This window comes from Microcebus murinus, chromosome 25, assembly GCF_040939455.1.
Source record: "Microcebus murinus isolate Inina chromosome 25, M.murinus_Inina_mat1.0, whole genome shotgun sequence".
In the NCBI taxonomy this organism is placed as follows: domain Eukaryota; kingdom Metazoa; phylum Chordata; class Mammalia; order Primates; family Cheirogaleidae; genus Microcebus; species Microcebus murinus.
The window spans coordinates 23,016,498-23,044,431 of NC_134128.1; the positions used below are offsets into that span (position 1 = coordinate 23,016,498).

General features: G+C 54.9%; 1 protein-coding gene across 1 annotated transcript; it reads left to right on the forward strand.

The window, feature by feature from the left end:
* The first annotated feature begins 106 nt into the window (after positions 1 to 106).
* On the forward strand, positions 107 to 27,860 carry ASB13 (ankyrin repeat and SOCS box containing 13). Its single transcript, XM_075997448.1, has 6 exons — positions 107 to 218; positions 15,659 to 15,846; positions 17,381 to 17,531; positions 19,765 to 19,899; positions 23,769 to 23,960; positions 25,295 to 27,860. Exons 1-6 carry the CDS (start codon positions 176 to 178, stop codon positions 25,420 to 25,422), a joined length of 837 nt encoding a protein of 278 aa, XP_075853563.1. The 5' UTR covers positions 107 to 175; the 3' UTR covers positions 25,423 to 27,860.
* The last annotated feature ends 74 nt before the right edge of the window (positions 27,861 to 27,934 follow it).

Here is a 27,934-nt window from a genome sequence, read left to right on the forward strand (position 1 = left end):
CGCGCGCGCGCTCCTCGGCCCGGGCGGCCAAGAGCCGGCAAGGGAACCCGGGCACCGCGCCAGGCCGGCGACGGGAACTACAACTCCCGGCACAGCGCGCAGGGGGCCCCGCCCCGGTCCGGCCCAGGGCCGGGCGCCGGCAGTCGCGGGGCGGCGGGACCGGGCAGGGAGCCGCATGGAGCTCCCGGCGGCGGACGGCCGCTTCCTGGGCGACTTGGGTAGGTGCGGGCGCCGCGGGGCAGGCGGAGGAGCCAGGCCGCCCGCGCCGGCGCTGGGGACCGCAGAGGCGCGTCAGATGGCCCCTTGCCCCGCGCGCGTCCTCAGGGGCGCTGGGGGTGCCGCGGCTGGAGCGGGTCCCGGGGCCCCCGATCACCTCTCACGGGCTGGCGGGTTGGGCACCTTGTCCCGGGCCAGCGTGCTGCGGGGCTGCCATCCGTGGGACGCCCGGGCGCGGGGCTTCGGCACCGCAAGCGCACCTGCGCGCCCTGGGGGGTTGCGGGGCGCGGGCGCGGGGCTCCCCGGCCGAGGGGCAGAGCCTGCGCGTGCCCACGGGGGCGCGTTCGCGGGCAGCCCGGGCGCGAGCTGACGGCGGTGGGCGGCGCGGTGACCTGAGCATCCCGCAGACGCACCTGCTGTGTGACGGGGCGTCCGCTCCAGAGAGAGGTCGCCCTCGGGACGCCCAGCCACCCTGAAAAACGCGGTCTCAGTTCTGCAGGCGATCCTCTGCACCATTTGGGCAGCCCACGAATAGAAGGGATTCGAGGGCACGACATTGGGGGAACAATTTTTTTTTTCCCTATAAAGTAATAATATGGCATATGAAAGGAATGGCGAAAGCACTTTGAACACCTGCAAAGAAAAAAAAAAATCTAAGGTATATTTACACCGGCGAAAACAGTAGCGCAAATAAGAAGGGAAAAGTCTTAAGGGCAAATTTAGCTGAAGAGGAAGTTGCAAATCATTGCAAGGCAAAGGTTTTAATTGATTTTTCAAAACCACCCCCCTCAGCCTGATCAAAGGCACTTATTATAATTAGCGTCTGTTTTTACTTGGCATTCCACCCCAGGCAAGCACCGGACTTTGGCCCTGACGCTGAGATCCCTGTTTGATTGGCTCAGTTGAATAAGCAATGAACAGCTAGCCACTGACGCCTATTTAAACGTGTATTTTAGTATTTTTGTTCATGTGGAGGGTTCACTGGCTTGGCATCACTTCTGATCATGTCTTCTGCATAGTTTATTAAGGAATTGTATCTGTAGAAGAAAAGTTCATTCTAAACTAATGGGTAGGCCTGGCTTGGTGGCTCACGCCTGTAATCCTAGCACTCTGGGAGGCCGAGGCAGGTGGATGGCTCAAGGTCAGGAGTTCGAAACCAGCCTGAGCAAGAGCCAGATCTTGTCTCTACTAAAAAGTAGAAAGAATTAATTGGCCAACTAAAAATATATAGAAAAATCAGCTGGGCATTGTGGTGCATGCCTGTAGTCCCAGCTACTTGGGAGGCTGAGGCAGGAGGATCGCTTGAGCCCAGGAGTTTGAGGTTGCTGTGAGCTAGGCTGACATCACGGCACTCTAGCCTGGGGGGAAAAAAATGAAAACAAAACAAAAAAAAAACTAATGGATGTACAACTTCTGGAATACATGGATATTTTTGACATTGGTTTTGTCACTGGTTCATTTAATATATTTTTCTAAAAATATGATCTGCTGACATTTTTATTTCCAACCTTATACATAAAATGAATATGTTGGATCCTAAACAACATTAAACAACACTATCCCGGCAGAAACAGAGGCTGGCCATAGGGGCTTTAACTCATTTTAACCTTCTGACCTCAAATTCTGTATGTGTGGTGTATTCCAACAAAAACATTTAGGTTTTCCATTTTTAAATATAACACTGCACAGAGATTAACGATTACAGAGTCTTACAATATGGTCTTTTCAGTAAGTACGAATAATTTAGGAAGAGGCACACCTTAAAATGAATTCAGTATTGATAACTTAGCAAATATAAGACAGATCATGATAGATCCAGCGTGTCTATTTGCAAAGTTGAAAAAATAATTGCCATAGTCAGCATTTGTACACAAGAGCTTCTTTTTTTTTATTTTATTATTTTTTTTGAGACAGCGTCTCACTCTGTTGCCCAGGCTAGAGTGAGTGCCGTGGCGTCAGCCTAGCTCACAGCAACCTCAAACTCCTGGGCTCAAGGGATCCTCCTGCCTCAGCCTCCCAAGTAGCTGGGACTACAGGCATGCGCCACCATGCCCGGCTAATTTTATCTATATATATATTAGTTGGCCAATTAATTTCTTTCTATTTATGGTAGAGACGGGGTCTCGCTCTTGCTCAGGCTGGTTTCCAACTCCTGATCTTGAGCGATCCTCCCGCCTGGGCCTCCCAGATAGCTAGGATTACAAGAATGAGCCACCACACCCGCCCGGCCTGTACACAAGAGCTTCTTACTTAGGCTCTTCAGTTACCCTCAGCCAAGAGCCCCGAACACGGGGTGTGCAGAACTCGAGGTGGGGTTGAAAAACAGGGGAGACGGTTCCTGGGATGGCTGCTGGGTTATGCGTCACTAGCTACAAGCCCAAGATGCAGCCGCAAGACGAGCATCATTTTTGATAACTTAAGAGATGCAGCTGAGGTCACACGGCTAGAAAGTAGCAAAGCTGAGTTTAACTTAGCGCGTGATTTTTTTTTTCCTGATTATTTTTGGATCATTGTTTGTCATACACTAAAAGGCTCATGCTCTTCCTATCAAATTGGTTAGGCTCTAATGGATACCTAGGGCTCCCTGCAGGGCTGGAATGGCCCTGTCATTGGGTTCTCCTAGGCGCCCCGGAGCACTTCCACCAGGCCTTGACCACTTCACCTTTTTAACAGGAGGAATGTGTTTGCCTCAGGGGTCCACATCCACAGCCCTGCGTCACAGGTTGATTTTCATCCCCCTGTGGCTGACAGTCCCAGGAACGGCCACACAGGTTCACTCTTCTGTGGAACCTGCTAAGTTTGGTTGTTTAAAAATACAATTCTAGGCTGGGCGAGGGGGCTCACGCCTGTCATCCCAGCACTCTGGGAGGCAGAGGCGGGAGCATCGCTCAAGGTCAGGAGTTCGAGACCAGCCTGAGCAAGAGCGAGACCCCCGTCTCTACTCAATAGAAAGAAATTAATTGGCCAACTAAAATACATATATAGAAAAAACCAGCCGGGCATGGTGGCGCATGCCTGTAAGTCTCAGCTACTCGGGTGGGAAGGCTGAGGCAGGAGGATCGCTTGAGCCCAGGAGTTTGAGGTTGCTGTGAGCTAGGCTCACCCCACGGCACTCACTCTAGCCCAGGCGACAGACTGAGACTCTGTCTTAAAAAAAAAAAAGAAAAGAAAAAAAGAGCCTTTTCAGCTCTAACATTCATTAGCTTTGGGTACGGAGCTACATGCAGCCTCAGCGTCCCAGGACCCTGGGGGGTACATCACTTGGGACCCCCAGCCTCTCCCCGAGAGCTGAAGATGAGCCCATGAGAGCAGTGTTTGTGGTTCCTCCAGGGTGGTCTCCCCACGTGTGTGGCCAGAGTGCCCTCCCTGTCTCCCTGGCGGGAGGTTAAGGATGGGGCCAGGCAGGGGCCATCGGCCTGGTGATTACTGGGGCATCTAGGGAGGGGAGGGCTTGTTCTGGGGCCCCGCAGATCGTTTTTCGGCCCAGACTCCCTTCGTGACGTCGGAGTGCCCCTTGGATACCTGACCCCGACTCAAAGCCAGCAGGCTGGACAGCTTTGTCTTGAAGGCGTCCTCGCTGGCATTTGAAAATGCTCTTTGTTGGAGTGGGCTGCTGGCTGCAGAGAGGTGGCAGGCTGGGAGGAGGCAGCATGGGGCACGGTCACAGCTGGTCACAGTCACCATCAGGGTGAAGTCAGGCTCACTGGGGCGGGCGCAGATGGGGTGGCCGGGAGGACTGGCTCAGGGGCGCTCGGCTGTGCCGTGGGTGGGGCCGGAGGGCCAGCCACCTCCTGGGCACAGCTGTCTGGGGGCAGCCCTGGCACAGAGCTGCTGCTGGGTCCCAGAGAGCTGGTTCCAGCTCTGGGATAACTGGGTCGCATGCTGGCACGCTGGCTGTCTGGGGGGAAAAGAGGAAAAAGAAACAGAACCAAAACGCCCTCGCTGCTTTCCCTGGTGCAAACACTCGCTCCACGGCTGGCTGCAAGCCGCTGGTGGTCTCCGGCCGGCAGAATTCCTGGCTGTGTTGCAGCTGCCCCTGCCCAGCTTGGCCCCAGCATGGCCCTGGACGGCTTGCAGGGGACGCAGGGACCTGGTCTCAGAGGAGGACCCAGGAACTGAGCAGGGAAGCCGGGCGGGGACCCCGTCAGCCGCCAGGGTCTTAGATAAGCATGGAGTTACAGGGACCAGAGTGCGACGTGAGGCTGGTGGGACAAAGATGAGATGGTAGGGCCGGGCCGGCACAGGCCCTCCGACAGGACTCGTGGAAACAACGATGATGGCAGTAGCGTCTCATAGTCATCGTCTACCACTGTTTCCAACTGGCCAGGCAGGATTTCATTCAGTCTTGACGGCACCCTGCATGCGGGGTGGACATCAATACCTCCATGTGCAAGCGAGGAAACGGAGGTTTTGACAGGTGAGCTGCCCCCAAGGGGACAGACCTAGGAGTGGGAGGGACAGGCTTGGGGCTAGCACTGGGTGGCTTGCCTTGGGGCTTGCCACTGCAGACATCCGCTCTGATTGGCTCAAAGCACCCCAGGAAAAGGGCTCTTTAATCTCGCAGGACAGGTGCGGGCCTGAGGCAGGGCCCAGCCTCAGGTGTTGGGGGGGGCGTCGGAGTCCGGCTCAGGGGCGAGGGAGGGGCAGAGGAGCATGTGACCAGAAAGAAAGGTCCACAGCTGGCACCTGGGCTGAGTCAGTGAGGTTGTGGTGAGGGCAGAAGGCAGGACACTCTTCTTAGGCACGTGACATTCCTCTCGAGGTGACCTCTGCCTTCCTCCAGTGGTAGACACATAGATAATGCCCGTGAACCCCTCTGGCGGTGGGGGCAGAGGTTCTGCTCGGTCGTGCATTGACCTGGGCGTGCAGGCAGCCGCAGGTAGGCGCGAGGAACCCAGTGGCCCTGGCCTGAAGTGGGAGGCGGAAGGAAGCAGTGAGTGAGTTGGAATCCGGCCATCAGGATGGCATCACAAGTCACCAGACACTTGTCTCGTAGCGGCTGCGGCCTTGGCTCCTTGTGACAACAGAAATTCTAACGTAAAGCGATGCACTAGCCCCTGGCCAGGCCAGGGCGGGCGAGCACAACCACGTCCGCGTTCGTTGGGGCTCGGGCCGGCGTCAGGGGCTGCAAGGTGACTGTGCTTTGGTGCAGCAGGAGTGGAACCCGGGCTGGAAGTTCAGTCTGCCAGGGGGAAGCATCTGTCCACTCCGATACCTGTGTCAGCCCAAGCTGGAGCTGGAGGTCAGCTGGCCACCCCGTGGTGCCAGTGGACTGCCTCAGGGGAGGGCGCAGGGCAGGGAGGGAGCTGATCGGCGGTGGGTGGGAAGGTGAGAGGTAAGGTGGAGATGGGCGTGGACGGAGGGCTTCCTGGAGGAGCAGGCACTGCACTCTGGGGCCCAGGAGGAAGTTCAGCCAGAGGGAGGTGGGAGGGGGAACAGGGACATGAAGCCACCTGGCACTCTGTGAGCCACGCAGAGGTCCCTGTGCATGACGATGGGGAGGAGGAAGCCAGGCATGGGGGCCTGTGATCCCACCCTGGAGAAGGAAGCTATTGGAGGGTTGGGGGCAGGCCCCCTGGACTGACATGTGATTCATCTTCACTGGGAGGGGGCGGCTGGAGACCAATTACGTGGCAGGGGTTTGGGGCCGAGCTCTAGTCCCAGAGGGAATTTCCAGAACAGCCTGGGGTCTCGGGTTTCCAAGGCGGTGCTCCCCTAAGGGAGATGGGCAGATGTAAGGTTACCGTGGGCAGTCCCTCCCCAAACCTTTTCAATGGGGGAAGTCGGCCCTGCCGTCATCTGACCCAGACCCATGGCCCTGTGGTGTTGGCTGCTGGCCTTTTACTTATTTATTTATTTTTTTGAGACAGAGTCTCACTCTGTTGCCCAGGCTGGAGTGCCCTGGCGTCAGCCTAGCTCACAGCAACCTCAAACTCCTGGGCTCAAGCGATCCTCCTGCCTCAGCCTCCCCAGTAGCTGGGACTACAGGCATGCGCCACCATGCCCGGCTAATTTTTTCTATATATTTTTAGTTGTCCAATTAATTTCTTTTTATTTTTTAGTAGAGACGGGGGTCTCACTGTCGCTCAGGCTTGTTTTGAACTCCTGACCTTGAACGATCTACCCGCCTCTGCCTTCCAGAGTGCTAGGATTATAGGCGTGAGCCACCGGGCCTGGCCTTGGCTGCTGGTCTTCATGGAGAATGTAGCTCTCTCCTCCCCCTGGAGGGTCATCGGGCAGTTTGGGGGTGTCAGGAGAGGCAATGAGGCTTGCTGGGCATCTGCTGCCCACAGGCCTCCTGACCTTTCCACTCCCCTGCTCAGCTCTCTGCTTGGAGAACCTCCCCCATGCCCAGGAGGTCCTCAGCTGTCTTTGGTTCTTTTTTCTTTTCTTTTTTTTAGAGATAGGGTCTTGCTCTGTTGTCCAGGCTGGAGTGCAGTGGAGCTATCATAGCTCATTGCAGCCTTGAACTCCTGCCTCAGCCTCCTGAGTAGCTGGGACTACAGGTGTGCACCACTACACCTGGCTAATTTTCTTCTGTTTTTTTTGTAGAGACAGAGTCTATTTTGCCCAGGCTGGTCTTGAATTCCTGGCCTCAAGCGATCCTCCCACTTTGGCCTCCCAAAGTGCTGGGATTACAGGTGTGAGCCTGTAACTTTACCTGGCCCTATTTTCCTTTTTCTTTTTCTCCTACAAGAACTTTGACTAATTACCTGGCCCTTTCACTAAAAATAGTTTTTAAATTTTTAATGGTGGTAAAGAACACGTCACATAAAAAATTTCCCATCTTAACCACGTCAAGCATCCAGCTCAGAAGGGTTAAGTCTATTCAAATTGTTGTGAAACAGATCTCTAGAACTTTCTCATCTTGTAAAACCGAAACTCTGTCCCCGTTAAATAATAACTCCCCTCCTCCTCCTCCCACCGCCTGGCAAACACTGTTCTACTCTCTGCTTCTATGGGTTTGATGCTCTAGGGAACTCTCATAAGTGGACTCATAGGGTGTGTGTCCTATTGTGTTGGGCTTATTTCACTCAGAATAATGAAGTGTCATTCACACTGTAGCATGCACTAGGATTTCCCTCCTTTCTAAAGCTGAATGATGTCCCACTGCATGGACAGAACACATTCTGCTTATCATTTCATCCATTGATGGGCACTGGGGTTGTTTCCGCGTTTCAGCTGTCGTGAATGCTGCTGCCATAAACACGGGTGTATAAATATCTCAAGACTCTGCATTCACTTCTTTTGGGTCTATACCCAGAGGTGGGACTGCTGGATCGATGGTAGTCTATGTTTAGTGCTTTGAGGAAACGCCACCATACTGTTTTCCATAGCAACCGCACCATTTTACATTCCCAGCAACGGTACACAAAGGTTTCCATGTCCCCACATCCTCACCTATGTTTGTTTTGGTTTTTTGATGGTAGCCATCCCAACAGGTGTGAGGTGGTGTCTCTGTGGTTTTGATTTGCATTTTTGTAATGATGAGTGATGCTGAACACCTTTTCATGTGCTTGTGGCCATTTGTTTGTCTTCTTTGGGGAAATGTCTATTCAAATCCTTTGCCATTTTAAGACTGGGTTATTTGCTTTTTTGTTGTTGAGTTGTTGGTGTTCTTTATTTATTCTAGATATTAACCCCGTAACAGGTATATGACTCGCAGATATTTTCTCCCATCCTGTGGGTTTCCATTTCACTGTCGATTGTACCCTTTGATGTACAGACATTATTATTTTTTAAAAAAAATCACATCTGTTGCTTCTGACCTCTGCCTTCAATTGCTTCTGCTAAGATCACTGGGGCTGAGGTTCATGCACCAGAAAATACAGTTACCAGCAAGTTGCATTTCCTCTGTAGACTGGTCATATAAAGAAATAAAAGTAGACCAGCCTGAGCAAGAGTGAGGCCCCGTCTTTCTACAAAAAATAGAAAAATTAAGCCAGGCGCAGTGGCTCACACCTGTAATCCTAGCACTCTGGGAGGCCGAGGCAGGTGTATCGCTCAAGGTCAGGAGTTCGAAACAAGCCTGAGCAAGAGCGAGACCCCGTCTCTACTCAAAATAGAAAGAAACTAATTGGCCAACTAAAAATATATAGAAAAAATTAGCCGGGCATGGTGGCGCATGCCTGTAGTCCCAGCTACTTGGGAGGCTGAGGCAGGAGGATCGCTTGAGCCCAGGAGTTGGAGGTTGCTGGGAGCTAGGCTGATGCCACGGCACTCTAGTGAGTGAGACTCTGTCTCAAAAAAAAAAAAAAAAAAAAAAAAGTGAGACTCTGTCTCAAAAAAAAAAAAAAGAAAAAAGAAAAATTAGCTGGGTGTGATGGTGCACACCTGTAGTCCCAGCTACTTGGGAGGCTGAGGCAGGAAGATTCCTTGACTCCAGGAGTTTGAGGTTGCTGTGAGCTGGCTAACGCCACTGCACTCTACCCAGGGTGACAGAGCAAGACTGTTTCCAAAAAGAAAAAGAAATTAGATTTTCTTTTAAAAATTGTATGTCCAGACTTTATAATTCATTTTAGTCATTCCTTCATTCACTCACTCGCTCATTCAGCAAGGGGACAGAGCATCTCCTCGGAGCCAGGGCCTGTGCCAGGTGCGGGCAGTGCAGAGCTGAATTAGCACCGCCCAGTGTGGACGCCGCTAGTTCACAGCCCCGCCACCTCCATGCCGCTTCCCTGCGCAGCCCGAGGGGTGCAGGGGCACCTCGAGTCCCCGTCACGGGAAATGCTCCTCCACAGCTGCAGATGTCACGCTGTCTTACTGTCGTGAATCGTCTGCACGGCCCCTCGCCCCTGACTGTGAGCTGCCCGTGGCCGCATCTTGTTCGTGTCCTGGCCGCAGAAGACGCTAAATGCGCCCAGATGTGCTGTTGGCTGCACGTCCTGGCTCAGTCCCTGGCCTTCCCGGGATGCAATTTTCAGTTTGGCTGCGAGACATAGGACTCACCCTGCCTTCCTCTTTTTTTTTTTTTTTTTTTTTTTTGAGACAGAGTCTCAGTCTGCTGCCCTGGCTAAAGTGCCATGGCGTCAGCCTTACTCACTGCAACCTCAAACTCCTGGGCTCAAGCGATCCTCCCGCCTCAGCCTCCCGAGTAGCTGGGACTACAGGCATGCGCCACCATGCCCAGCTAATTTTTTTTTTTCTCTATATGTTTTTAGCTGTCCAAGTAATTACTTTCTATTTTTAGTAGAGACGGGGTCTCGCTCTTGCTCAGGCTGGTCTCGAACTCCTGACCTCGAGCGATCCTCCTGCCTCGGCCTCCCAGAGTGCTAGGATTACAGGTGTGAGCCACCGCGCCCGGCTCTGCCTTTCTCTTCTTAAAGCTGCAACCTCTTGTCCTTCCCTTGGGACTTTGCTACCCCGAGACTGACTTTAAGTGACGTAGCCACTTCTCGCCACCCCCCAAGACAGCAGTGGGGTCACTGTGCTTTACTACCCCAGGGGAGGGCAGGCAGCCAATTCCTCAAGCTCGGCTTTTACCTTTTGCGGGATGAAATCCTCTCCTGCGGTTCGGCCCTCCTTAGTCAGTAAGGCTACGCCAGCATTAACCCAGCACTGTCGAGGCCGAGGCGGGCGGATTGCTCGAGGTCAGGAGTTCGAAACCAGCCTGAGCAAGGGCGAGACCCCCGTCTCTACTATAAACAGAGAGAAATTAATTGGCCAACTAATATATAGAGAAAAAATTAGCCAGGTGCGGTGGCGCATGCCTGTAGTCCCAGCTACTCGGGAGGCTGAGGCAGGAGGATTGCTTGAGCCCAGGAGTTTGAGGTTGCTGTGAGCTAGGCTGACGCCACGGCACTCACTCTAGCCTGGGCAACAAAGCGAGACTCTGTCTCAACAAACAAACAAACAAACAAAAAACCCCAGCACTGTCGTCATGTACGGCGTGTTATGGAAGTGTCTAGAAGACCCCACAGCCTGAGAGGGGTGCTGAGCAAGCACGGCATGGGCTCTACATTTGGGGAGCCGGCAGTCTGTCTGCACCTGGCTCAGACGATACGGAAACGCGGCTTACCAGCCAGGAAGCCGGGCGCTGTGGGCTCCACGTCCCCGCTGCTGGCCGGCTCTGGTCCGTTCCCCCTCCTGGCCCTGCTGTTCTCTCGGGGCCCGTCTTCAAGCAGGGAGCCGGACGGCTGCAGCAGGTCCCAGTCCACGGGGAGGCAACATCCAGAGGAAGAAGGGAGGCGGCCACTTCCCGTGGCGGAGTGCCGAAGCTTGGAGCCCTGGAGCCCTCCCCGTCCTCATTAGCGAGAGCCGGGGCAGGTGTTCTCTGGGGAGTAGGCACTCGGGTGCAGGGACCAGCTGAAGACCCTTCTGTGGTCTGCTTCCCTGCGCAGCAGTGAGCAAGCAAACAGGTGGGGGTCACACAATGCAGTGACACCCGTGTGTGTGGGGGGGACAGAGGTGGGCCAGGCAAGATAACCGTCACCCTTGAGTCTCGACTGGGATAACCATGGAAGTTATGCCAGACAGTGGCGCCAGGGGAGGAGCCCAGAGCTGAGCAGGGAAGAGGAGGAGAGGGAGGACTGTCTGAAGCAGTAGTTCTCAAAGTGTGGTCCCCGGGCCAGCAGCACCAGCCTCAGCTGGGACTTCTCTGGAAAGGCAGGTGCTCAGGCTGCAGCTGCGGCGCAAACTCAGAGGCTCCGGCCGTGCTTGAGCAAGCCCTGCAGGGGACTGACGCCCGCTCAGCTTGAGTGCCACTGGGCACAGGTGTGGCAGGTCCCAGCTGCGTCTCGTGGGCCTCCTTGTTCTCTGAGGGGGTGGTGGGAAGGGAGGCTGAGGACAGGTGAGCCATCCTGTAAGACAGAGGGGAGGTTTGGGAGAATTTTACTCTGTTTTCGGATAGGAGTGGTGCCTTTATTTACTCATCATCAAATATCTGTTGAACGTTTATGGGGCGGGAATGCAAAGAACTGAATCATTGTACTTTGAGGTGAATGAACACCAAGACACAATGTATCAGCCTTAGGAGATTTAGCTAAATCAGCGTTTGGAGGAAACTTATAGCTGCAAACATTTTTATTAAGGAAAGAGAAAGGCCCCAAAATCCATGACCTGACCTTCCATCTTAAGACCCTAGGAAAAGGAGCGTGAACGAAACTTAAAGCAGAAGGAAAGAAATAAATAATAAAGATTTAGCACTGAAAATAATGAAATAGAGGATAGAAAAACAGTATAGAAAAATCAACAAAACTGGCCGGGTGTGGTGGCTCACACCTGTAATCCTAGCACTCTGGGGGGCCGAGGCAATGAGGATCGCTCGAGGTCAGGAGTTTGAGACCAGCCTGAGCAAGAGCGAGACCCCTTTTCTACTAAAAATTAGACACAAATTAGCTGGGCAACTAAAAATATATAGAAAAAATTAGCCGGGCATTGTGGCACATGCCTGTAGTCCCAGCTACTCGAGAGGCTGAGGCAGGAGGATCGCTTGAGCCCAGGAGTTTGAGGTTGCTGTGAGCTAGGCTGACGCCACGCACAGCACTCTAGCCCGGGCAACAGAGTGAGACTCTGTCTCAAAAACAAACAAACAAACAAAAACAAAAAACAAAAAGAAAATCAACAAAACCAAAAGCTGGCTCTTTGAAGAAGATCAACAAATTTGACAAACTGAGCAAGAAAAGGAAGAGAGAGGACTCAGCTCACCAAAATCAGGAATGCAGGGGGGACATTACTGTTGACCTTATAGGGATAGAAAGGATTATCAGGGGACACTGTGGACAACCGTGTCTCGGCCTGCTTGGGTGGCCGTAACAGAACACCCCAGACTGGGGGGCTTTTATCTCGAAGTTCTGGAGGCTGGAAGTCTGAGATCCCCGGGCGGGCAGGGTTGGTTTTCCCCAAGCCAGGGGCCTCTCTCCTTGGCTTGCAGACGGCCGCCTTCCCACTGCGCCTTTACAAGGCCTTTTTGTGGGTGTGCACAGGCCTGGTGTCTGTCTGTCCTGATCCCTTCTTTTTTTATTTTTTTATTTTTTGAGACAGAGTCTCACTCTGTTGCCCAGGCTAGAGTGAGTGCCGTGGTGTCAGCCTAGCTCACAGCAACCTCAAACTCCTGGGCTCAAGCAATCCTCCTGCCTCAGCCTCCCAAGTAGCTGGGACTACAGGCATGCGCCACCATGCCCGGCTAACTTTTTCTATATATATATTAGTTGGCCAATTAATTTCTTTCTATTGATGGTAGAGACGGGGTCTCGCTGTTGCTCAGGCTGGTTTCAAACTCCTGACCTCGAGCAATCTGCCTGCCTCGGCCTCCCAGAGTGCTAGGCCGATCCCTTCTTTTTTTTTTTTTTTTGAGACAGAGTCTCGCTTTGTTGTCCAGGCTAGAGTGAGTGCCGTGGCGTCAGCCTAGCTCACAGGCAACCTCAAACTCCTGAGCTCGAGCGATCCTTCTGCCTCAGCCTCCCGAGTAGCTGGGACTACAGGCATGTGCCACCATGCCCAGCTAATTTTTTATATATATATCAGTTGGCCAATTAATTTCTTTCTATTTATAGTAGAGACGGGGTCTTGCTCTTGCTCAGGCTGGTTTTGAACTCCTGACCTTGAGCAATCCGCCTGCCTCGGCCTCCCAAGAGCTAGGATTACAGGCGTGAGCCACCGCGCCCGGCCTCCGATCACTTCTTAAAAGGACCTCAGTTCTGCTGAGTCACGGCCCACCCTATCAGCCTCATTTTCCCTTAATGACCTCCTTAAAGGCCCTGTCTCCAGATACAGTCATGTTCTGAGGTTTTGGGGTTACAGGCTTCGAACTATGAGTTTTGGGGACTCGCAATTCACTCCATGACAAGTCGTATGCCAGCAAATGTGATGATGTAGGTGGCATCGACACATGCCTGAAAGACACAGACTACCAAAACTGACTAAAAAAGACATAGAGGGGGGAGGGGGCCATGGGCAATATATGTAACCTTAACACTTGTACCCCCACAATACACTAAAATAAAAAAATAAAAATAAAGATAAAACTACAAAAAAAAAAAAAGAAAAAGACATAGAAAATCTGAATAGACCTACGACAAAGAGATTGAATTAGTAATTTTAAAATTTCCCATAAAGACACCCAAGGCCCAGATGTCTGTACAGAGGAGCTGGACCAAACATTTAAGGAAGATTTAACACCAGTTCTTTTTTTTGAGACAGACTCTGTTGCCCAGGCTAGAGTGAGTGCCATGGAGTCAGCCTAGCTCACAGCAACCTCAGACTCCTGGGCTCAAGCGATCCTCCTGCCTCAGCCTCCCGAGTAGCTGGGACTACAGGCATGCGCCATTATGCCTGGCTAATTTTTTCTCTATATATTTTTCCCTATATATTTTTAGCTGTCCAGGTAATTTCTTTCTATTTCTTTTAGTAGAGACGGGGTCTCGCTCTTGCTCAGGCTGGTCTCGAACTCTTGAGCTCAAACGAGCCTCCTGCTTTGGCCTCCCAGAGTGCTAGGATTACAGGCATGAACTACCACACCCAGCCTGAATTTGTAATTTTAAAATTTCCCATAAAGAAAACCCAGGTCCAGATATCTCTACAGATGAGCTACACCAAACATTTAAGGAAGACTGAACACCAGTTCTTTACAAACTCTTCCAAAAGACATAGACAAGGAGGGAATATGTCCCAACTCATTCTACGGGGTCAAGATTACCCTGATACCAAAACCAGACAAATACATCACAAGAAAACGACACGTACCAACATAGATGTCAGAAATTCTCAGCAAAACACTAGCAGACTGAGCCCGGCAACATATAAAAAGGGTTAAACACCACGACCAAGTGGGATTTATCCCAGGATCGCAAGATCGGCCTCATATCTGAAAACCAATGAATGTAATCTGTGTGGGTAGAACTATGAAAAAAGCCCACACAATCATCACAATAAACACAGAGAAAGCAGCTGACAAAATCCAGCAACCTTCATGATAAAAACGCTCAGCAAACGGGGACTAGAAGGGAACTTCCTCAGCCTGATGTAAAGCAGCTGTGACAAACCCTCAGCTGACATTAACCTTTTTTTTTTTTTTGAGTCAGAGTCTCACTCTGTTGCCCAGGCCAGATTGCCGTGGCGTCAGCCTAGCTCACAGCAACCTCCAACTCCTGGGCTCAAGCGATCCTCCTGCCTCAGCCTCCCGAGTAGCTGGGACTACACAGGCATGCGCCACCATGCCCGGCTAACTTTTTCTCTATATAATTTTTAGTTGGCCAATTAATTTATTTTCTATTTATAGTAGAGATGGGGGTCTCGCTCTTGCTCAGGCTGGTCTCGAACTCCTGACCTTGAGCGATCCTCCCGCCTCGGCCTCCCAGCGTGCTAGGATGACAGGCGTGAGCCACCGCGCCTGGCCTGACATTATCCTTAGAGGCCACAGGCTGAAACCTGCCTCCCTGTGAATGGTGTCTATTTGGCGTTTTTCTGGGAGTCCTAGCCGGAGCAATTGGGCAAGGAAAAGAAATAAAATGCACCGAGACTGGAAAGGAAGGAGTAAAATTCTCCGCTTGCAGATGACATATGCTCTCGTACATGGACTGTCCCGAGGAAGCCACTAAAACTGAGTAATTAAATCGTGGTCCCTCCTTCCTAGGCACTCCCAGGCCAGGAGGGGGACAGGGTAAATCCAGAATTAGGAGTGTGTGCAGGCCGGGCGAGGTGGCTCACACCTGTAATCCCAGCACTCTGGGAGGCCGAGGCGGGCGGATCGCTCAAGGTCAGGAGTTCGAAACCAGCCTGAGCAAAAGCGAGACCCCGTCTCTACTATAAATAGAAAGAAATTAATTGGCCAACTAATATATAGAGAAAAAATTAGCCAGGCATGGTGGCACATGCCTGTAGTCCCAGTACTGGGGAGGCTGAGGCCGGAGGATTGCTGGAGCCCAGGAGTTTGAGGTTGCTGTGAGCTAGGCTGACGCCAGGGCACTCACTCTAGCCTGGGCAACAAAGCGAGACTCTGTCTCAAAAAAAAAAGAAAGAGTGTGTGCATAGAGTTGTGAGGATCTGGGTCTAAAAAAAAAAAAGAGTGTGTGCATGTGTGAGCATCGTGGGAAGTGTTTCCCGGAGGAGCTGCTTCACCTGGGCCAGGTGGAGGATGCAGTTTGAACAGGAGCAGAGAGGACAGTTGTGGGGGCAAAGGCGGGGCTGTCAGACCAAGCGGGGGTGTCCAGAGGAGCAGGTGCGGCCCGCAGGGGTGGTGCTGAGCTGCGCGTGCCTCCAGAGCGGGGCGTCCATGGGGCCGCGGTGGGAGGGGGGTCCTGAAGGTGGGCAGGGTCCACGTGACGGAGGAGACCCTCGTGGGCCCTGCCCAGGGGTGTGGACTCTAGCCTTCAGGCAGTGGGGGCGGCCCCGGGATCTTAGCGGGAGTGTTGGGACGACTCAGGGGGCCCTGGAGTCTTGCATGTGAGCGTCCGTCCTACAGGGACTTGGCAGGGTCTCAGCGTGAGGTCCCCTCCCTCTCCAGGCTTCTGGGTGGAGCGGACCCCCGTGCACGAGGCAGCCCAGCGGGGCGAGAGCCTGCAGCTGCAGCAGCTGATCGAGAGTGGCGCCTGTGTGAACCAGGTCACGGTGGACTCCATCACGCCCCTGCACGCCGCCAGTCTGCAGGGCCAGGCGCGGTGCGTGCAGCTGCTGCTGGCGGCCGGCGCCCAGGTGAGCGGCTCTTCGGGGCAGACCCCCAGGCTGGCTGCAGCCACAGGAGCGGAGTGGGCAGACTCAGGAGAGGTGCAGAGGGAGGAGGGGAAGTGGGTGGGCTCAGCTTTCTGTGACACCAGGCAGGCACACGGAGTGACCAGAGAGCACCGGGGTGAGGGGACTTAGCAGGAAAGGCAGCAGGGGACAGAACAAGGTGTGCAGAAGGTCAAGGGAGGGCAGGCCGAACTGTGTCCGTGGCCCGTGATGACAGGGAAACCGAGGGCTGGCCGGGAAGTGCCCTTGGTCTCGGCTATTAGGAGTTCACGGTGGCCCGAGAGAAGGCAGTTTCAGCAGAATGGTGGCTGGCGGGCGCTCTGCTGAGCGGTGGGCAGGGGGCCAGCCACCTCCCGGACACAGGACACTCCTCTCTCTCTCTGGTGGACAGCCAGGCCCAGGGAGCAGGTCCCAGCTCTGTGCTGGCCAAGTTGGACGCTGGCAGACCAGCTGTCTGGATTAAAAAAAAAAAAGCAGGGAAAAGAAAGAAAAACAAAACTCCGACTGGCTGCTCTGCCTGGTGTGAATTCACCCTGGCTGGTTTTAAGCCGCCAGCGGTTTCTGGCCCGCAGAATTCCTGGCTGTTCAGCCCCGAGCCCCGGCGAGCTGCAGCTGGCCCCGCACGCAAACCAGCCAGTGACTTTACGAGGCTGCGGGGCCCAGCATGACTTCGAGGGCTGGGGAAGAAACGGAGACGACGGGGTGCTTGCTGTTTACTCTCTTTCCAGAGGCTTGGACTGGAACGAGTTTCAGCACGTACCCAAATAGAAGCAGAATCTGGACAAATTCTAGGTGGAATCTGCCAATTAGCGGGGAGTTGTCTTTTTCCTGGCCGGCGGCGTGGGGGCCAGGCCCAGGCGTTCCTTCTAGCTGAGGCTTGAGTTAAAACCCGGTCTCATACCCTGCGGCCCCAGCTTGCAACCAACCAGGGCTCTCCTGTGCTTATTTATTTATTTTTGAGACAGAGTCTCACTCTGTAGCCCGGGCTAGAGTGAGTGCCGTGGCATCAGCCTAGCTCACAGCAACCTCAGACTCCTGGGCTCAAAGTGATCCTCCTGCCTCAGCCTCCTGAGTAGCTGGGACTACAGGCATGCGCCACTGCGCCCGGCTAATTTTTTCCATGTATTTTTAGTTGTCCAATTAATTTCTATTTGTAGTAGAGACGGGGGTCTCGCTCTTGCTCAGGCTGGTTTCGAACTCCTGACCCTGAGCGATCTGCCTGCCTCGGCCTCCCAGAGTGCTAGGATTGCAGGCGTGAGCCACCGAGAGCCTGGCTCTATGCTTATTAGGTGTTTGGGGAGGTGTCAAGGGGGAGGCTGAGCTTATCCTGCTCTGAGAGAAAAGAGCCCCAGATGGGATGGCTTCTCTGCCCAGGAGGCCACGGAGACCCCCAGCCACGTGTCTGTCCCCGAACAGCTGAGCGAGGGAGTCAGCAAGTGAGAGATCGGCGTGGCGTCTCTCTTTGCCCCGCTCTGATACTGCTTCCCCTGCCCCCCAGGTGGACGCCCGCAACATCGATGGCAGCACCCCACTCTGCGACGCCTGTGCCTCGGGTAGCATCGAGTGCGTGAAGCTCCTGCTGTCCTACGGGGCCAAGGTCAACCCGCCCCTGTACACGGCGTCCCCCCTGCACGAGGCCTGCATGAGCGGTGAGTTAGTTGCTAGGTGGCTTCGCCCGCCTGGCCGGGCTCCAGAAGGTTCCTCTGTTCTGGGATGACGGGGTTCCCGAAAGAAGCAGGGTAGCGGGGATTGGAGGCCCACTGCTGGGCAGGGAGCATTCCCAGTCTGTCTCCGGCTCTTTTTTTTTTTTTTGAGACAGAGTCTCACTCTATTATTGCCCGGGCTGGAGTGCTGTGGTGTCAGCCTAGCTCACAGCAACCTCCAACTCCTGGGCTCAAGCGATCCTCCTGCCTCAGCCTCCCTGGTAGCTGGGACTACAGGCATGTGCCACCATGCCCAGCTAATTTTTTCTATATATATATATATTTTTTAGTTGTCCAATTCATTTCTTTCTATTTTTAGTGGAGACGGGGGTCTCGCTCTTGCTCAGGCTGGTCTCAAACTCCTGACCTTGAGCGATCCTCCCGCCTCGGCCTCCCAGAGTACTAGGGTGACAGGCGTGAGCCACCGGGCCAGGCCTGTTCTCTGGCTCCTGGTGGCCCAGTTGTGGAGATTCCTTGCCGAGGGATGGCCTCAGTCCAGGGCTGCACAGCTAGTTCTGTCGGCTCGGCCTTTAGGCTGAGGCTCTGGGCTGGTCCACGTTAGCACTGGGCCTGGTCGGCCGCAGCAGCTCGCTGGGTCTTGGCGGGGATTTGCCCTGCAGGCCCCCTCATCGGAGACTTGGGGAGACCTGGACATGTCCCCAGGGCCAAGGCCGGAGGGTCCCCTCTGGCCAGTGCTCTCGGGAGGGTGCCGGCCCCGAGGGCTCCGGTAGCAGGTGGGATTTCAATGGCCATCACAGAACAGGCAGATCCTGGACAGCGGGAGAGCAACAAGGCCACTCTAAGCCTGGGGAAAATTCTTTGTCCAGTCTCACTGGGTTACAGGCTCCTAATGTATTTAGAACTAGAATTTAGCGTGAGACCAGCTGGCAGAAACTGCCTAAAGGAGTGGATTTCATTATACTCTTCTGAGCAAAGGTGGCAGATTGCGGCTTGCATCCCGTTTGGCCAGGGTGCTATTTATTTTGGGGTGCATTTCGCTGGGTGTGGGGCGTGGCCTGTGCCCTTCTGTGGCACCTGGTGGGGCCACTGCTCACCTCTGCACCCTGCAGTTAGGTCGTCTCTGGACACCTGCAGGCGTGGAGCCGGCTCCAGGGTGCTCTTGAAGGTTTCCTAGCAGATGTTGAGTGACAGGCAGAATTCGGGCAAGGCTAGTTTGGTGGACAGAGAGACTGGGATGGTGCCCCCTGGAATGAGTTGGGGGCCGTCTCTGGGATCCGGGCGCAGAGCGCTCAGACTGGGCTGGTGAGGCCGAGGCAGGCGGATTGCTCGAGGTCAGGAGTTGGAAACCAGCCTGAGCAAGAGCGAGACCCCATCTCTACTATAAATAGAAAGAAATTAATTGGCCAACTAATAATATATAGAAAAAATTAGCCGGGCATGGTGGCGCACGCTAGTAGTCCCAGCTACTTGGGAGGCTGAGGCAGGAGGATTGCTTGAGCCCAGGAGTTTGAGGTTGCTGTGAGCTAGGCTGACGCCACGGCACTCACTCTAGCCTGGGCAACAAAGCGAGACTCTGTCTCAAAAAAAAAAAAAAAAAGAGTGGGCTGGTGGTGTGGGGTGCATTCCTTTTGGTCTGGGGAAGAATCCCTGGGATTTGGTGTGAGAGAGGGGTGCGGAGGGGTGGGGGTCAGGTGTGGGCCCAGAGAGGCCTAGGGAGGCGGTGGGTGGGAGGCTCAGAGGTGGAGACGCCAGGCGGGAGCCTCCCTCGCAGGGCCACAGGAGGGGCAGGGTTCAGGCCCGAGTGGAAGCTGGGTGGCTGCCAGCAGCGAAGAGGTTTTTAGGTGATGAGACAGGTTGGAGCCGGGACTGCAGCACGCCAGAAAGTGGGGCCGCGGGCCAGGGCATCGGGCCATGCCTGCATTAGAGGCCTGGACGCGGAGACGGGAGAGAGGCAGGGAGGCTGCTCCTGGCGTGAGAAAGTCCCCCATAAATGCATACAGACGCTATGCACCCAGGGTCATTACAGAAATATTTAAACAGGAAAAAAATTCAGAGGGGAGTCTGGGCCAGGAGGCCACAGCCAGGCCTTTCCCGCCCAGCCCCGGGAGGGGGGCGCGTCCCCTCAGAGGCCCGAGCTGCTCCAGGTGCGGGCTGCGCTCCACCTGTCCCTGCAGTGCGCGCTCAGGGACTCTTTCCAGCCTTTTCCATTTTCTCCAAGGGAGCTCCGAGTGCGTGAGGCTGCTCATCGACATGGGGGCCAACCTGGAAGCGCACGACTGCCACTTTGGGACCCCTCTGCACGTCGCCTGCGCCCGGGAGCATCTGGACTGCGTCAAGGTGCTGCTCAACGCAGGTGCGTGGGCGTCGCCAGGGGCGGTCGCGGCAGATCCAGGCTTGCGCTCCAGGCGCACCCTCCCCTGTGTCCCCTCCGCCCATGCCGGGGCCCAGGGGCCCACAGGCCCACGTCCAAAGCTAAGCCGGTCCCTTTGTCCCCCGCACTCTGCCAAATTCTGATTGGCTCAAGCCTGGGGCATTTGAACCAATGACTGTGGTCAGGGGAGAGGGACTGAACCAATCGGGGCCCAGACGTGCGGCTGAGGTTGTCAGGACCCCCCCCCCCACCAAGAGAGAGACAGATACAGAGAGAAGAAGAAAGAAAGAAAGAAAAGAAAGAAAAGAAAGAAAGAAAGAAAGAAAGAAAGAAAGAAAGAAAGAAAGAAAGAAAGAAAGAAAGAAAGAAAGAAAGAAAGAAAGAAAGAAAGAAAGAAGCAGCAGCAAGGGAGAAGGGGGGGAGGAAGGGGAGGGGGGGGGAGGGGAGGGGGATGGAAGGGGAGGGGAAGGACGGGGGGAGGGGGAGAGAGAGAAGACAGGAGGGGGAGGAGGAGGGGGGAAGGGAGAGGGGGAGAGGGAGAGAGGGAGAAAGAAGAAGAAGAGGGAGGGGGAGGGGGAGGAGGAGGGGAGGGGGAGGGGAGGGGGAGGAGGAGGGGAGGGGACACACTGCAAGGTGGCAGCAAGGTGGGGGGGGGGGGAGAAAGGGAGGAAACCTGCGATGTCCCCTGTGGCCACAAAGCAGGGTGCCTGGGTTCCTGGCAGGGTTCTGTGGGAGTTTCCAGAGCCAGACGGAGTTTGCTTGGGGCACCTGGCTGGTGGGGTTCCAGTGCTGGCTCGATGCCCGTGGCAGCCTCAGGCCATCGGCCGTCATCACCCTGCCTATCTCAGACGGGCTCCCCCCGACACCCCTTGTTAGGGAAGCACATGGGTTGTTGTTTGTGTTTTTTCTTATAAACTACTTTTCTGTCTTGGGAAATTTCAGACATGCAAAGAGGAGACGCTGCAAATCTCTGTGTCCTCACCGCTGGATTTTTTTTTTTTTTTCTTTTTTTTGAGACAGAGTCTCACTCTGTTGCCTGGGGTGGAGTGGGGTAGCGTCAGCCTAGCTCACAGCAACCTCAAACTCCTGGGCTCAAGCGATCCTCCTGCCTCAGCCTCCCGAGTAGCTGGGACTACAGGCATGCGCCACCACGCCCGGCTCATTTTTCCTATATATTTTTAGTTGGCCAATTAATTTGTTTCTATGTTTAATAGAGATGGGGTCTCGCTGTTGCTCAGGCTGGTTTCGAACTCCTGACCTTGAGTGATCCTATTGCTTTGGCCTCCCAGAGTGCTAGGATTACAGGCGTGAGCCACCGAGCCCGGCCTGGATTTTCTTTTTTTTTTGAGACAGAGTCTCGCTTTGTTGCCCAGGCTACAGTGAGTGCCGTGGCGTCAGCCTCGCTCACAGCAACCTCAAACTCCTGGGCTCAAGCGATCCTCCTGCCTCAGCCTCCCGAGTAGCTGGGACTACAGGCTGGATTTTTTTTTTAAAGTAGTGATTCTGAGCTTTTGGTCTTGGGCTGCAGGCCCCCTGGGAAACCTAAGGGCAGCCAGGGACCGTGTCTCTAGGGAGGTGCACACACGGTGCTCCTGCGTGGGATTCCAGGCGGGGCCCAGGCCCTGCTGGAGAGGCTGAGCTGTGGAGTGGACACGTGTCCCTTACGGGGGCCACATGGAGACGGTCCTCCTCTCTGCTCTCTGTGCAGGCAGTGTGGCGAGCTGAGGAAGCAGACCGTATTTGCAAAGGAGAAAGGCTGGGGAGGGGAAAGTCCAGCCGTTACAGTTTTAACCTGATCACCGACAGTAAACACTTAACTTGCTGGGAGCCTTCGGAGGTGGCTGCCGGGGGACGGTTGTGCGTCCCTGGCTCGGCATTGTCCCGTTTCCTGTTGCGAAGGGCACGCATCGAGCTCTCTGTGCTTACGTCCCGGGACTGTGCTGGTTTGGGGCCTGCCAAGCTGTATATTAAGAATCCTTTTCGCTTTGCTGGCCGTGGGTTCTCTTAATCCTCCTCAGTCCTGTTTTGCTTTGAAATCAGGATTGTGGTAATGAGCCGACGGTGACCCCTTTCACTGAAGCACGAAGTTCAGAGTCTTTAATGCCCTGGTGGCGCCGGTTGCTTCCCTGGCCCTCCCTGCCTCTGTCCCTCTCATGCCCCTGAGTTCCAGGCATGTTACCATTCTTGCTCCACACAAAACCACTTTCTTTCCTCCTTCCTTCCTTCCTTCCTTCCTTCCTTCCTTCCTTCCTTCCTTCCTTCCTCCCTCCCTCCCTCCCTCCCTCCCTTCCTCCCTTCCTTCCTCCTCCCTGCTTTACAGTGTGCATCTCTGTGTGGTTCATCTTTTTGTGTTTTTGGAACATGCACACTATTAGTTGAGGCACATTTTTATTTTTTTCGAGTCACAGTCTCACTCTGTCACCCTGGGTAGAGTGCCGTGGTGTCAGCCTAGCTCGCAGCCACCTCCAACTCCTGGGCTCAATCGATCCTTCTGTCTCAGCCTCCCGAGTAGCTGGGACTACAGGCATGTAGTCCTGGGACCACCATACCCAGTTAATTTTTTCTACATATATTTTTAGTTGTTCAGCTAATTTCTTTCTATATTCTTTTTAGTAGAGACGGGGTCTCGCTCTTGCTCAGGCTGGTCTCGAACTCCTGAGCTCAAGCGATCCGCCTGCCCTGGCCTCCCAGAGTGCTAGGATGACAGGCGTGAGCCACTTCGTCCCGCCGAGGCCCATGTTTTTAGTGGACATAAACGATGGGTCATAGACTTACTCTGTTTCTACCTTTCTCACCCGGCACGGGCTTTCCAGACCACCAGGTTGCTGTGGCCTCTCCTGGTCTGGGGTCTCTGTCGCCCGGGAAGATTCCTGTTTCCCTCCGTTATGCCTGGTCCAGCGATGTCCAGCTCACACTTAGAAAGGAGCCCCTTGTGTTCCTGGGAAGGCTCCTCTCTGAAAGAGCCCCCTGCCCCAAGCCGGAGAGCACCCCAGGGAGGGGGACGTTTAGAGTGCATGTCAGCCGCAGTTTTCTCTCCCACCGTGACAGAATGTCTCTGCCTCCCCTCGGCCTCTGTCTCCACTGTTCAAATAGAGACAGTCGCTTTCCTTCCCGACTGGCAAGAATATCGCAAGGATTAATGACCCAGGTGAAAGCTACTTGGATGGTAGATTCTGTGGCCTTTGCAGTTTATTGTTCATGACAAGTGTGTGTTTAGCTTAAGATTGATTGGCCTGGCGCGGTGGCTCACGTCTGCAATCCTCGCACCCTGGGAGGCCGAGGCGGGCGGATTGCTCGAGGTCAGGAGTTCGAAACCAGCCTGAGCAAGAGCCAGACCCTGTCTCTACTATAAATAGAAAGAAATTAATTGGCCAACTAATATATATAGAAAAAATTAGCCGGGCATGGTGGCGCATGCCTGTAGTCCCAGCTACTTGGGAGGCTGAGGCAGGAGGATCGCTTGAGCCCAGGAGTCTGAGGTTGCTGTGAGTAGGCTGATGCCACGGCACTCTAGCCCGTGAGAGTGAGACTCTGTCTCAAAAAAAAAAAAAAAAAGAAAGAAAGAAAGAAAGAAAGAAAGAAAGAAAGAAAGAGTCATTATCTACAGATGTAGAAAATGAGGCTAAAAAGAAAAAAAAATTTTTAGATAAAAAAACAAAAACAGTCATTATGGCTTTCCGATTTTGGAAAACGTTTTTGAGAAAGCTACAGCAAGGTCCGTCTTGATTCCGTCCTCCTGGCGGGGGTCGCCTTGGCGCCCGTGCCGTGCCTGGCGAGGAGCCCACGCGGACGGGTCTCCTGGCCCCGAGCTCTCCCCTCGGTGACGTCTCTTCTCCGCTCTGGGCCCCCAGGGGCCAACGTGAACGCAGCAAAGCTTCACGAGACGGCGCTGCACCACGCGGCCAAGGTGAAGAACGTGGACCTCATTGAGATGCTCGTGGAGTTCGGGGGCAACATCTACGCCCGGGACAACCGCGGGAAGAAGCCCTTGGACTACACGTGGAGCAGCAGCGCCCCGGCCAAGTGCCTGGAGTACTACGAGAGTGAGTGGCCACGCCGCGTGCCTGTCCCCGAGCCCTCCCGTCCTGCAGCGGGGCCCTCCATCTGCTGGGGCTCCTGGGGCCCCCGTCCCTGCCACGGGGCGGGCCTGTGAGGGCTTTGTCTGCCCGACTGTTTTGTGCCAATGCACCTGCTCCAACCCGGGTCCCTGTGGCCTGAGGCAGGCAGGAGCTGGCCGCCAGCACCGCCCTGGACCTGTGCCTCCTTTAGCGGGACCTGTGACAAAGGAGCCAGCTATATAAGGACAGTGTTATCGGGTTTGGTTAAGAAAAAGAAAAAAAAAAAAGGAGCCCACTAGCTGCAGAGCCTGCCTTCCTTTTCTCTCTTCCTTCCTTCCTTCCTTCCTTCCTTCCTTCCTTCCTTCCTTCCTTCCTTCCTTCCTTCCTTCCTTCCTTCCTTCCTTCCTCCTTCCCTCCCTTCCTTCCTTTTCTTCTTTCTCTCTCTTTCTTCTTCTTTCTTTCTTTCTCTCTCTTTCTCTCTCTTTCTTTCTTTTCTTCTTTCTTTCTTTCTTTCTTTCTTTCTTTCTTTCTTTCTTTCTTTCTCTCTTTCTCTCTCTCTTCTTTTTCTTTCTCTCTCCTTTTTCTTTCTCTTTTTTTTTCTTCTTTCTTTCTTTTCTTTTCTTTCTTTCTCTCTCTCTCTCTTTTCTTTCTTTCTTTTGTTGTTTCCTTTCTTTTCTTCTTTCTTTCTCTCTCTTTCTCTGTTTCTTTCTTGACAGAGTCCCACTCTCTTGCCTGGGCTAGAGTGAGTGCCATGGCGTCAGCCTCGCTCACAGCAACCTCAAACTCCTGGGCTCAAGCGATCCTCCTGCCTCAGCCTCCAGAGGAGCTGGGACTACAGGCACGCGCCACCATGCCCGGCTAATTTTTCCTATATATTTTTAGTTGGCCAATTAATTTCTTTCTATTTCTTTTTAGTAGAGATGGGGGGGTCTCGCTCTTGCTCAGGCTGGTTTCGAACTCCTGACCTCGAGCGATCCTCATTGCCTCGGCCTCCCAGAGTGCTAAGATGACAGGTGTGAGCCACCGCGCCCGGCCTGGGGTAGTTCTTTATAACACTGTGGCTCTAACAAAGGAAACAAAACAAAACCCCCAAAACTCATGCAACTAAATCCCAGTGGACATCACCCCAGCTCCCTTTCCTGGTGTCGCCTCCTCCGGTCCACGCTGTCCTTCCCTATAAGGCGTGCGGGGTGCGTCCTATTTCCAGGGTGAGGGAGGCTTTCCCAGCTCCGTCAGTCTCCGTTGTAGGGTGCAGGGTGCCGTGCGCCTTCCGGAAACTGACCTCCCGTCGTCCTCCCTCCCTCCCTCCCTCGTTGCAGAGACACCTCTGACTCTGTCGCAGCTCTGCAGGGTGAGCTTGCGCAAGGCCACCGGCGTCCGCGGGTTGGAGAAGATCGCCAAGCTGAACATCCCGCCCCGGCTCATCGACTACCTCTCCTACAACTGAGCCTCTGTGCCGCGGCCCGCAGGCCGGAGGGGGTCCTGCCTGTTTGTCCGGAAGGGCACGATCGCCATAGGTAGAAAGACGCTCCGTGGGGTCCCTGTCTGCTGGCCTGTTCTCCGCTGAATCCCGGAGAGCAGGCGTTCTCAAACTGCGGCCCGCCTAGCACATTTATCCGGGTCTCCGGGTGTTTTTGCTGCTGCTGCCTGTCCAGCTTAGCAGCCGACTCGTCCCGGGCCCGCAGTGCGCACTCTGCAACAGTCTGAGGGACGGCGCACTGGCCCCGGTTTAAAAAGTTTGAGGACGCCCGCTGGAGAGTACCCCCAAGGCACCGGGAAGGTGGGCCAGCGCGGATGCGACCCTGCGCTGGTTCCCCGGAACCGCTGCTCTCCCTCCGGCGTGAGCCTGGCCGTCCCGTTTTCCTCTTTTCTCGGACCGTCCTCAAAGGGACTCTCAGGACAGACGGCTCGGGGAGCACGGAGGAAGCTGGCCGGGCTGGGGACTCAGGGCAGCCTGCACAGATGCAGCCCGCCCTGGGCACCGGCCACCACCTCCACGCTCACCGGGCGTGGGCTGAGCGCCAGAGATCCCGACCACGTGGCCTGGGCAGCTGCTCTGCTGACGTCCTGCTACTTGGACGCTTTTCCTGGAGCTGCCCACGTTGGCACGTTGCAAGGCCCCCCGTGCCCAGGTGTACCTGTCACTCAGGGCCTTTATACGGGTTCCGTGCAGAAAGCTTCTGGCTTTGTCTCCCCGGCACTGCTAGATGGTATTTCTTAGGAGGTTGTCTTCAGTGTGAGACCCCAAACCCTTTTTTTTTTTTTTTGAGACAGAGTCTCACTCTGTTGCCCAGGTCAGAGTGCCGTTGGCGTCAGCCTAGCTCACAGCAACCTCCAACTCCTATGCTCAAGTGATCCTCCTGCCTCAGCCTCCCGAGTAGCTGGGACTATAGGCATGCGCCACCATGCCCGGCTCATTTTCTTCTATTTTTAGTTGTTTGGCTAACTTCTTTCCATTTAGAGTATAGACGGGGGTCTCGCTCTTGCTCAGGCTGGTCTCGAACTCCTGAGCTCAAGCGATCCTCCTGCCTCGGCCTCCCACAGTGGTAGGATGACAGGCGTGAGCCACCGCGAACGGCCCCCAAACCCTTTTAAAATGTTGATGTAAGGGGAAAAAAAAAAAAAAACCTTGCAGAGGAAACATGGGCCGTGCCCGCTGAGGTTTTGTGAAGGAGTCATTCAAACAAGCGGCCACGCCAAGGTGTGTCCAAGCACGTCCTCACCGGTCAGCATTTCCAGCAGAAAGGGATGCTCCGGGACTCTTTTCGGGTTGGTTTTCATCTGTTCCTGCGGTTGCCAAGTGAATTCCTCACCCACCCTAAATGCCGCTAACTCTTTGGACACTCCCACGTTCGTAGGAGTGGCTGCCAGCGCCCACCGGGCACCGGCCCCTGCCTGTCCCTTCATATCTTACAGCTGCTCGTGGGACACCTCTCGGGCGCTAGGCGTCCTCCGGCTCTTTGAGCAGCAGTGCAACTCCCAGCCAAGGCAGGGAAGGAAAATGCTTTGCAATCCTGCCCCGCAATAATAGAAACAGGCGATTCTGTACTGCAGGCCACAAGGTGAGACATTAATGGGCATATTCAGGCTGCATTGGCCTTCCTAAGGGTCTGTATTTTCATTAAAAAAAAAAAAAGCCACCCACAGCAGGGAGTTAAACTGGAGGAATTCCGCAGCATGAGTTTGGGTGTGTCTGGTCTCTGGGGAAATGGAGAAGGCGTCCCTGGCAGGGCAGGGCTGTCCCTCCGGGAGGCAGTGTGCCCAGAAGCGGGAATGTCATGGTCTGCACATACGCCCGGGCCTGCCGGAGCCTCCCACCCCCCTTCCTGCGCCTGGTGTCCTGGGGCGGCCCTCCTGGTGTGGACTTTCTCTGGGGAGACGGACGCCGCCGGGGTGACTGGGTGACGAGGTTGTAGGCAGGTCCTCCCCCTCCCTGTGTGGGCAGGGCTGTGCCTGTCCCCAGAGCGTGGGGGACAGAGTGGCCCGAACTGGCCAGGGGGCTGCCGATCGTGCCGCACGACCAGTCAGAGGGCCGCGTCTCCGCGAGGTTCCGTGCTGGGGGCCTGGGGACACACGGCTGGTGAAGGCCGTGTCACACTGGCTGCCACGGGGTCCTCCTTCTCCGGGGTCCCAGTTCCCACCGTTGCCACGGTCAGGCGTCTCTGAGACGGAGGAGGAGAGCCAGTCCCGCCCGCGGACGGCGTTAGAGGTGACGCCCGGATAAGTCGACATGCCTGCGTGGAACCGTAACTTCAAAAAGCGCTGCGTCTCCCGCCCCCCCCCCCACTTTGTCACGGAATTGGGCCTCTGGCAGTGACATCTGGGGACTTAGTGTAGTGTTGGTCCCCACGGTCACTGCTCAATAAACGTGGTCCATGAAGTTCATTCTTGCGTTGCCGTGGCATCTTCTCGTTGGGGGAGGAGGTGCCGGGGTGGGTCCCCTGCGTGGGGGAAGTGGG